Source organism: Galeopterus variegatus, unplaced genomic scaffold, assembly GCF_000696425.1.
Source record: "Galeopterus variegatus unplaced genomic scaffold, G_variegatus-3.0.2 Scaffold1201, whole genome shotgun sequence".
In the NCBI taxonomy this organism is placed as follows: Eukaryota; Metazoa; Chordata; class Mammalia; order Dermoptera; family Cynocephalidae; genus Galeopterus; species Galeopterus variegatus.
Window position 1 is genome coordinate 96,697 of NW_007727312.1, and position 10,764 is coordinate 107,460.

The 10,764-nt window shown below is 40.5% G+C and overlaps 1 protein-coding gene across 1 annotated transcript in view; it reads left to right on the plus strand.

The window, feature by feature from the left end:
• The first annotated feature begins 1,667 nt into the window (after positions 1–1,667).
• Positions 1,668–10,764, plus strand: part of LOH12CR1 (loss of heterozygosity, 12, chromosomal region 1) — a 99,757-nt gene continuing 90,660 nt past the window's right edge. Inside the window, exons 1-2 of the mRNA XM_008575504.1 lie at positions 1,668–1,928; positions 4,466–4,609. Coding sequence (XP_008573726.1) covers positions 1,871–1,928; positions 4,466–4,609 — 202 coding nt within the window. The 5' untranslated portion in view covers positions 1,668–1,870. The remainder of the gene's footprint in view (positions 1,929–4,465; positions 4,610–10,764) is intronic.

Below are 10,764 nucleotides of genomic sequence, written 5' to 3' on the forward strand. Positions count from 1 at the left end.
GAGTGTTTTTAGAAAGTTAGCCAAAGCTTTAGCAGAAAAACACTCAAGAAAGCTTCACCAAGGAGTCCTTCTTCCACATGACAATGCCCTTCTCATCAAACAAGGGCAATTTTGCATGAGTTTTGATGGGAAATCATTAGGCATCTGCCTTACAGTCCTGATATAGCTCCTTCTGACTTCTTTTTGTTTCTTAATTTAAAAAAAATCTTTAAAGGGCACCCATTTTTCTTCAGTTAATCATGTGAAAAAGACTGCATTGACATAGTTAAATTCCCTGGACCCTCAGTTCTTTAGGGATGGACTGAATGGATGGCATCATTGCTTACAAAAGTGTGCTGAACTTGATGGAGCTTATGTTGAGAAATAAAGTTTACATTTTTAATTTTTACTTTTAATTAGTTTCCTACAAACTTTTTGACGCTCCTGTGTACAGTTGACCACCACCTTCTAGAAGCCTGCTGTGATTTCTCAGGCAGTTTTTAGTTCTATCTTCATAGATATAAATGTCCCACAGAACACTGAACTTACGTTTATTTGCATTTTTCTCATTGTCTTGTAATGGTGAGTAGAGGAGAGAGCACCAGGTTTGAAATCAGACAGTCCTAAGCAGTTCCACCACTTACCACCTGGTGATCATGGGGAAGTCATCTATCTGTGGGCCACAGGGTTGTTGTAAAAATTAAATGAGGTAAAATAGAGGAAATGCCTGTGACATAGTAGAGTGGAAGGGACTCAAAAATCATTTAGTCCATTCGACGCTCCTTCTGAGATGATATTTATGCAAACAAAATTTCTTCTTGAAGCAAACAATATAAAATGAGTTGCAAAGTTCTGAGAACCCCAGGGCTATCCAACTCCTTGATAGCATTGCATTGCTGTGTCTATGTCCTTGACCTGCCACCACCAGCAGTTTCCTTTCGCATTACTTGTTCTCCTTCCTTGCCTTTTGCTAGTTTGAGAGCAACATCGATAATTGTCAAGGTCCCCAGAAAATATACGGACATTCACTTCCCTCTGAAGATTCACACTCCCTAATAAGTGAGTCAGCACTTTCTATTTCATTTTTCTCTCATTTCCTTCACCACCTCTAGTATTTTTTGTATGGTTATCCCCTGCCAAACTCACAGTTCCTGGAACTTAAAGAGGAACTTTGCATCCGGACAGCTGCGGATTCAAGTCCAGGTTCTATCTGGCATCTCTCTCTCTCCATCTCTAAAACAAAGTTAAAGATACCTATTTCTGCAAAGTTGTTCTCATAGTATGTGGGTATTAAAGTGCTTAATATGTGGGTGGTGCTTAAAGGTGACGCATCATGACAATAAGAAAGGATTTATGCTTTGGGGAGGTTCGGCTTTGAGGAGGTCTGGCCCTTTAAGGCAGCGTGGCCCCAGTCGCCGGCGCCGGTCTTTCCGCCCCTCCCTCCGGCCGGAGGCGGGGCGCGCCTCCTAACCCGGAACTGACGGCTGCGCGTAACCGGCGCCGCCAATCCGCGTCTCCCGGAAGGAGCGAGCCTGCGACGCAAGAGCCAGTGAGTGAAAGCGGCGCCGCCCACCGGCCGTGCGCGCGGCAAAGCGGTGTCCCCCGCCTGCTCTCCTGGGGCTCCCCCGCCTGCTCTCCTGGGGCTCCCCCAAAGAAGGAGGGCGGGCAGCGTGCGTCCGCGCCGCGCTTCCCTGCGTGTCTGTTCCCCACACAGGGCCTCCCGTCCCCTGCCGCCCGGGCCCCTGCGTGGGCTGGACCCTCCATCCCCACACATTGGCCCCATCGCGGCGCCCAGGCTCCGTCCGGGTTCCCGGCCCCTGCCCTGTCGCGCCGCCGCCGGAGCGGTGACCGCCCGGCCCGCCGTCCTTCCGCTGCTACCGCTGCCGACACCATGGGCAGTGAGCAGAGCTCCGAGGCCGAGAGCCGAGCCAACGATCTGAACTCCTCAGGTCGGTGTCCTAACCTTCCACCCCCGTCCGGCCGGCCCCGTCTGCGTGCGGAGAGGGCTGCCTCCCAACCTAGTGGGCTCTGGGACGGCGGATGGCAACGTACAGAAAACCCTCACCATGCTTGCTTTAAAAAAAAAAAAAAAGTCACCATCTGTCCTAACCTTGATTCCGCTGATGGAAGCGAATGCAAGCGAAGCCTGCGTGGGCGTCCGTGCCCATGATTTATTTTCAAAACAGCCGTTTCTCCCAGATACGGTCTACTCATTAAAAGACGACCTAATTAATTTTTGGCTCTACTGCTCATGACTGACGTAGAGAGATTTAGCTCACATAGTGGATAGATCACAGACAGGACGTCTAAGAACAGGCTCTTTCTTAAAAACAAGTTTTAGAGGTTCCTTTGCAGAAGGTTTGTGTGATGGCTGTATAATGACTTTGAACCTTTCTCCAGAAACTTTTTCTCCTCAAAAGGTGTCTTGGCCCCTTTTATTATATTGTACAATTCGGCAGGCTCTGGTGTTTTCCTCCATTCTCCACCTGTCCATATTTTTAGATTTCTCTTAGCGTTTGAAGTGGGAATGGGAAGATTGTTGTGCTTGGAATATAGTGAGCATTCAATAAACGAAACAGCTGGTGTTTGACTGAGAACCATTTGCTCCTTTTTTTGTGACCCAAAAGGACAGCTGGGAGTGCTCTGGATAAGCTCCAGGGTTGCTAATCCAAATTGGTTAAGTAGGGGGCCTAAAAAAGAGCCCCTGATGTTAGAACTGCTCTGTTCTTGGTAGGATCTGTAATTCAGAATTGTGGATGCTAACAGATCTAAGGGTGTTTCGCATGGAAGTGTGTCCTTCAAGACTAGTTCAGACATGCATTCTGGGGGCTAGATTGGAACAGCTTTTAATGGTGAGCAGCATCTCCTAGCTTTGCCACATTCTTCTATTTCCTTGAAGGCCCACAATGTCCTATCTGTTGCAACAAATAAGGTAGTAATTGCTATCTCTTACTTTCTTGCCTCTGTGTCAGGCCAGAAGCATATTTTGGGGGAAGGGGTGTGACATCTTTTTAATATGCTTGCTCAGCCATGAACCAACAGCATAGGCTCATTTCTGATGATAGAATTTGCCTGTTTGTTCCCCTGTGCCAAGTGCTATACATAATTTACATTTACTCTTTAAGATAACCCCATTTTACAGATAAGGGAACAGAGGCTAGCTAGAATGTCTTGAAGTCCGTTTTCCTCTGGGGTCTGGGGAAGGAGGAATCACACTTAAATTGTAGTAGGAAAGATTTCTGGCATGGCTTTTGTAAAATGTTAGGTAAATTACCAAAGGAGGATAAGAAATCTTTCTTGAAGAGCAATAAAAGTACCAAAGATTTTCCTAAAAGAGTGAGTGCCAAGCCTCAGGAGACTAGCTTCCAGGAAGCAGAGCAGTTCCATGGCATCTCTGGATCAACCTTTAAGACATGACTGTGATGAGCCTGAGAATACTTCTTTCTAGAGTATGAAACACTTTAAAACTTCATTCGTTCTTGCCTCAACCAGGAAGATATTTGGGGAGAGGAGGATGTCTTTTTTTATTTTTTATTTTTTGGCATTTGACCAGTATGGGAGCCTTTGACCTTGGTGTTGTAACACCGCAGTCTAACCAACTGAGCTAACTGGCCAGCCCAAGTGTCTCTTGATCTAGGGAATCCTTTATATTAGTTTGAATCACTTCCCTCCAAATGGATTACATTTTCCCAAGGAACCTGAAATTGACCGCATCTCTAGCACTTTCTGAATTTTGCCTCAGCCTAGAATGAACCTATTGATTATTTCTGCCCTTCTTGGGCAATGCCATAACTTTAAGGGTGAGGTGGCTGGAGCCTCATGCCTCTCTAGCACTTTCTGAATTTTGCCTCAGCCTAGAATGAACCTACTGATTATTTCTGCCCTTCTTGGGCAATGCCATAACTTTAAGGGTGAGGTGGCTGGAGCCTCAGGAATAGACCTATCATCTGGGGTTGAGACCAGGGGCTTTTCTCATGACTAGGATCTATTAGACATACCAGGCCTGCTGTGACAAGGTAGATAGACCCTTTTGCAACCCCAGCTCACAGGGATGGGCCTGTTCACCAACAACCCATACACCTTCAATTCTTTTCCTAATTCTGTTCCTCACACTGTTGACTTTGGGCAGGTCACAGCCAAATTTTATACCCTCATTTCCTCATTTGTAAAACAAGGACATATGTCAGAGATCAGGAGAATGAAAGAAGAAGAAATTAAAAAACAATCTGCCTATATTATTGTGTGCTGAATAATAAAATATGTTTAGTTATGAAAGTTCATATACGTGCCTGTAATGCTTGAATTTTGTTTATACTATGCAAAATAGATGTCCCCCATAACTCACCTCTCCCACCGCAGCCCCCACCACAAGATATCTACATTTTGTTGTGTGAAAAAAATTTTTTTAATGATTACCCTGAAAGCAGCTTTGGTGAGGCAGAGGTGGCTAACATACAACTCCTGAGCAGTGTAACTTTATTTTCAGTGACTCCTTCTCCAGCTAAGCATAGAGCCAAGATGGACGATATTGTGGTTGTAGCTCAGGGCTCCCAGGCCTCACGGAACGTCAGCAACGATCCTGATGTCATCAAGTTGCAGGAGATTCCCACCTTCCAGCCCCTTTTGAAAGGTAAGGGGTTGTGTTTTGTCTTATCTGAACTTGGCTGGAGAGGTTTGAAGCCTCACTACTCTCTTCCTACATATCCTTACTCTCTCATCTCCTTTAGGTCTTTGCTTAAATGGCAGCTTCTTGGTTAAGCCTTCCTTGGCTGTCCTATTTAAAATTGCAGCCCTTTTTGCTGCTTGTTCTTCTTTGTAGCACTTAATTTTCATTGACCTACTGCAAGTATGCTTACTATTTGCATTTCTGTTAGAATACGAGCTTCATGATGGCAGGAACTTTCCACGTTTTGTTTACTGTTGAATCTCCAGCACTTGAAATAGAGCCTGGTATAAAATAGGGACTGAATGAATGAAAGAATGAATGATGTTGGAGTTGGCTCTTCCCAATTATTTTTCCATGAAAAATTTTTCATTCTTATTTGTGATCTGGACTATGGATTGATTAGTTCAGATCCATAGAGAAAAATCTCCATTATCACTGATACACTTGTGATTAATCCTGGCAACTCTTTTGTATGAGAGGACAGATTACCCACCTGATTAACTTTTTTTTTTTTTTTTAAAGACCAGTAAGGGGATCTTAAGCCTTGACTTGGTGTTGTCAGCACCAAGCTCTCCAAGTGAGCTAACCGACCATCCCTATATAGGGATCTGAACCCGTGGCCTTGGTGTTATCAGCACCACACTCTCCCAAGTGAGCCATGGGCCGGCCCTCTGACTAACGTATTTTATTTTATTTTATTTATTTATTTTTTTTGTCCTTTTTGAGACCGGCCCCACCGCGCTCAGCCAGTGAGCGCTGTGAGTGCACCGGTCATCCCTATATAGGATCCGAACCCACGTCCCAGCGCCGCACTCTCCCGAGTGCGCCATGGGCTCGGCCCTGACTAACGTATTTTAAAGTAGTTATCTTTTAATATGAAGGCCATAATTTTATTATTTTTATATTTCCATTTAATGGTGGGGGTGGTCTTCTATTAACTGAATGGTATTTCTGTTATAGGAGTCCCTCAGCCCCCCCCAAGATTAGAAAATAATGAACATAAGGCCCTGGTTTACTTAACTTGGTGTAATACAACATCTTATATTTGTTTAGCTATTTGTATTAAAAAGCCCCCGCATACACATATTAGCCCCTTTAATTCTTATATTGTTAAATGGGTTTGAATGATTTGTGCAAGATCAGACAGCTGACAGATAGAAAGGTTAAACTTGATGGGCTCGGCCCTGACTAACGTATTTTAAAGTAGTTATCTTTTAATATGAAGGCCATAATTTTATTATTTTCATATTTCCATTTAATGGTGGGGGTGGTCTTCTATTAACTGAATGGTATTTCTGTTATAGGAGGTGCAGCTTTTGTTGCAAAGCCTCCTGCTTTGACATTGTTCTGCTTGGTAATTTAAAGCCTTGCCCCCTGCTCCAGGGGTCGCTTATCACTGTCGCCTTTATACTCTGGATCTCTTTTTCCCCCTTCCTGCTTTCAGGATGAGGCTGTTTCTCAAAGTAGTAAAAGGGCCACACAGTGAAGGCTGTACCCCCAGGTTTGATTTCAGAAAGCTTTTATTCAAGTTAATGACAGTTTATTCTTTCAAAACAATATATTCAAGTATTACACAGAGTTCACTATTGTTCCATAATGTCATATGATGTAATGCTAAATGCTGGTGGGTGATCTGCAGAGGCAGTGGCTGGGCGAGTTTGGGGCTATTTGTATGACTGAGGTAATGTTTGCATTTTTAATAAGCAAGCAGACTCTTTCTTTGGTCTTAACTCTTTTGCATAAATATACCAGAGTATAACTTATGCTCTGTAATCCAGATATCTGTTCCTCTTTTTTTTTTAAGTCAAAATGATTTCTGTTTTTTACAGTAATCTCTGAGTTAGCAATTTATTTTGACATGTAAAGCATTTAATAGGAAATGAAAAATTAGAAAATTAGAAAGTAGCAGTAAATGGCCATGACAGAACACAAAAGTGAAACATAGATTTGATGTGTTAGTCAGATTCCAAGGGGTTAAGAAAGTCCTATAGATTTCTTACTTAAAATTCAACCACTCATATTTTTTAATGAATCCCACTCTATTTTATATCATTCTGTAGAAATGTAATATTCTCTGGCCGGCCCGGTGGCGCACTGCTACAGTGCGCCGCTTGGGAGCGCGGCGGCGCTCCCGTAGTCAATACAGCCAAGTACTGTTAAATTCAGCGTGGCCCATCTTCCGCTTATGTGTATATGTATTCATTTCATTTGTTTATTCAACAAACATAAGACCGTATTTTTATTAGGTGAATTATACTCGAAAAGAATGTGTTCTACTGTTGAGTGTAGTGTTCTATAAATGTCAGTTAGGTCAAGGTGTGATTGGTGTTGTTCAAATCCTATACATCTTTACTGATTTATTTAATTTTATCATTTACTGAGAGGCATTAAAATATTCAGCTATGATTGTAAATTTGTCTATTCATTTTATTCTGTCATTTTTTGCTTTATGTATTTTGGAAGTCTATTATTATATTCTCAAGAGAAACCTTCAATATTGTTGATGCTTATATGTAAAAGTTATAAAAATTACTTTATTCACTCATGGTGGATGAATATATGCATACACACACACACAAACACACACACACACACACGCATATGCATGCATATGACATTCTTTGCAACTGACCTATCATTTTTGTTACTGACCTTGGATACAGTGTAAGAGATTGTCTTGATGTCTAAGGAGGAAGGGACTGTCCTTGTTACCTAGGGAAGATCAAACACATACAATGTAGATGCTTAAGTGGTGCTAAGCAGCTTTGTTGGCAGTTTGGGCGTTAAGAACATGATGCATGTGAAGTAGATTTTCTAATTAAGAAGAGCCCGGGACTTTTCTTGATAAAGCAAAATCTCATGGAACACCAGTAAATGCTCTTAGATCACATGGAACGTTGGGAATTAGTGCTTGAGATTGTAGCTGGGAAAGAATGAAGCAATGGAAAAGGGTAATGAGGAGACCATGAGAGAGCTAGATTTCAAATGACCAGTTTCATCACATCCTTCTCACTTATTCATCTGTTATCCAGATAAATAAAATAAAGGTAGGAAGTCTTTGCATTCATCAGACATCTGCCTCTACCAGCTGTCAGACCTTATCATTACATTGGAAAATGGTGTGCCAAAGGTGGGGACACAAGAATGGATCTTAATCAGAGTCTTCTCTGAGTGGCTTAAAGGTAACATCTAAGCCCAGAGTTGATCATAAGTCTCTTTTCCCCAAAGCACCGTATCTGGAAAGTTGATAACTTATTTCTGATTACCTTGTAGATTTATTTGGGTGTGTAATAGCTCTTCAGCTATTAAACATGGCTGGTAATCAGCAAAGTGCTGATCTTACTCAGAAGAGAAAGAAGTACCAGGTGAACGGTTGTGTTAAACCCAAATGAGAAAGTGATGCCATCTCACCAGAGCAGCTTCACTTTTTTCCTCATTACAGTAAATCTCTGTGTGCCTGTGTCCATTCTTGTTTCTTTCCTTTAAATCTCAGAGGTGTCTGTGCCTTTCTCTGATTAATGCCTCTGCTTTTCATTCTTTCCTCCATTGCTGGGACTTCACTTCTGTACTTTCTAGCATCTATCTTAATGGTCCTTTTCCCTCTTGTTCAGATATATAAATCTTTCCATCTATAAAACAGAAAAGACAAAAGATACTTTCTTTTGACTCCATTGCCCCTCCTGGCTGCCATGCTTTCTCTTTTCTAATCTCTGCTACCAAACTTACTGCCTACATGGCCACTACATGCTGTTCCTGCATCCTTTCTGCCTTTGTCACTCTCGAGGTTCTTATGGACAGCCTCTCATTGATATCATTCCGTCAATTTTGCTTCTTTGAAGGGTTACTAGTGCTCTTTCGTGCCTGAAGTTTTCCTCAGTCCACATTATCCTCTTCTTTTCCATATTATCATGGATTTCCATCCCACTTATTAAACCTCCCTTCCTTTAGCTTCATGGCCCTTTCTCTCCTCATGGTATTCTGGTTTTTCTGTCTCCTCATTAGCCTCTGTTCTCTGCACAGCATTTGGCTAGTGCTGTTTGGGACAACCAAGGTTTTAAGAGCCTTAAGTATTTGGAAATATAGACATCTAGATGATTATAAGTCTGCATCATCAACTTCAATTTCTTGTCCTGTTTCTCCAACTGTGAACAACTAGTCAATACAGCCAAGTACTGTTAAATTCAGCGTGGCCCATCTTCCGCTTATGTGTATATGTATTCATTTCATTTGTTTATTCAACAAACATAAGACCGTATTTTTATTAGGTGAATTATACTCGAAAAGAATGTGTTCTACTGTTGAGTGTAGTGTTCTATAAATGTCAGTTAGGTCAAGGTGTGATTGGTGTTGTTCAAATCCTATACATCTTTACTGATTTATTTAATTTTATCATTTACTGAGAGGCATTAAAATATTCAGCTATGATTGTAAATTTGTCTATTCATTTTATTCTGTCATTTTTTGCTTTATGTATTTTGGAAGTCTATTATTAGGCATGTACACATTAATGATTATTATGTTGATCTTTTCATCATTATGAAAATGTCCTTCTACCTATGGTATTATCCCCTGTCTTATAGTATAGTTTGTCTTGTATTAATATGGTCACTCTAAGCTTTCTTATGCTTAACTGTTTGCATAGTACAGTAGTCTACTCTTATCCATGGGGGATATTAAGTTTCACTTGGTTATGTTCCAAGACTCCCAGTGGATGCCTGAAACCACCCTATATATACGAGGCATGAATTTATTTTTCCTTCTTCACAATTTCACTGATAGAACATTCATTCTTACTGTAGATTTTAGCAACCTCAGCATACAATTTTTTTTTCTTTCCTTATTAATTCTAGAACCTTCACCTTTTCACTTAAAGGAAGCACTTTACAGATTCTCTTTGGCATTTCTGAATTGCCAGCATCACTATTCTTAAGCTTTGGGACCTTTATTACATAAAATAAGGGTTACTTGAATGCAAGTATCACACACTGGGATGCCAAGAAGACAGTTGATAAGTGAGACAACTACTAAGTGACTAAGGGGGAGGGAGTAGCGTATACAGTGTAGATACACTGGAAAAAGGGCATGATTCACACCCCTGGGTAGGATGGCGTGAGATTTCATCACGCTACTCAGAATGGCATGCAATTTAAAACTTGTTTATTTTTGAAATTTTCCATTTAACATTTCAGACTGCAGTTGACCTCAGGTAACTGAAAGCATGGAAAATGAAGTCAAGGATAAGGGGGGGACTACTGCTTATCTTTTTCCATTCTTTTATTTATTTATTTTTATCTATTTATGTCTTTGAAGTGCATCTCTTGTAGACAGCGTATCTAGGTGCCCAGTCTGCCTTTTAATTGGTGTGTAAGTTGATGTGGTTGGATTGAGGTCTACCATTTTGCTGTTCATTTTCTATTTATACTGTGTGCTTTTAGTTCCTTTCATACTCCTTTCCTGCCTTCTTTGGGTCAATTGAATATTTTTTAGTATTCCATTTTAGTTCCTTATTTATTTTTTAGTTCTCCTTCTTTGCATTATTTTTTTAGTGGTTGCTCTAGAGAGTACAATATATATCCTTAATTTGTCATAGTTCACTTACAGTTACTATTGTATCACTTCACATAAAATGTATGTACCTTTCAGTGGTATGGTTCCATTCACCTCCACTTCTTTGTGCTGTAGCTGTTATATATATAGTACATCTACTTATGTTAGAAATCCCACAGTGAATACACAAACACATATTTGTTTTAAATAATCATATATCTTTTATTTTTTATTTTTTTATTTAAATATTTACTCTCTTCTGTGGAAAAGGTAATACATGCATATAACAGAAGTCTCAAAAGTCACCAAAGGGTATACAATTTCTTGCATACACTTCTAGAGAAATAGTATATATGTTATGAACTATATGTATGTATTTCCACAAAAGTGAACAGCACACTCTGAACATTATTCAACAGCTTTGTTTGTTTTTCCCTTACACTAGATCTTGGAGATCTATTACATTTTAGTTCACTGAATTTTCTAATACTTTGACTAGGTGGCAAGAACTATTTTTTTTTTTAATTTTTATTTATTTTTTTAATTCATTGTATTTATTTATTTATTTATTT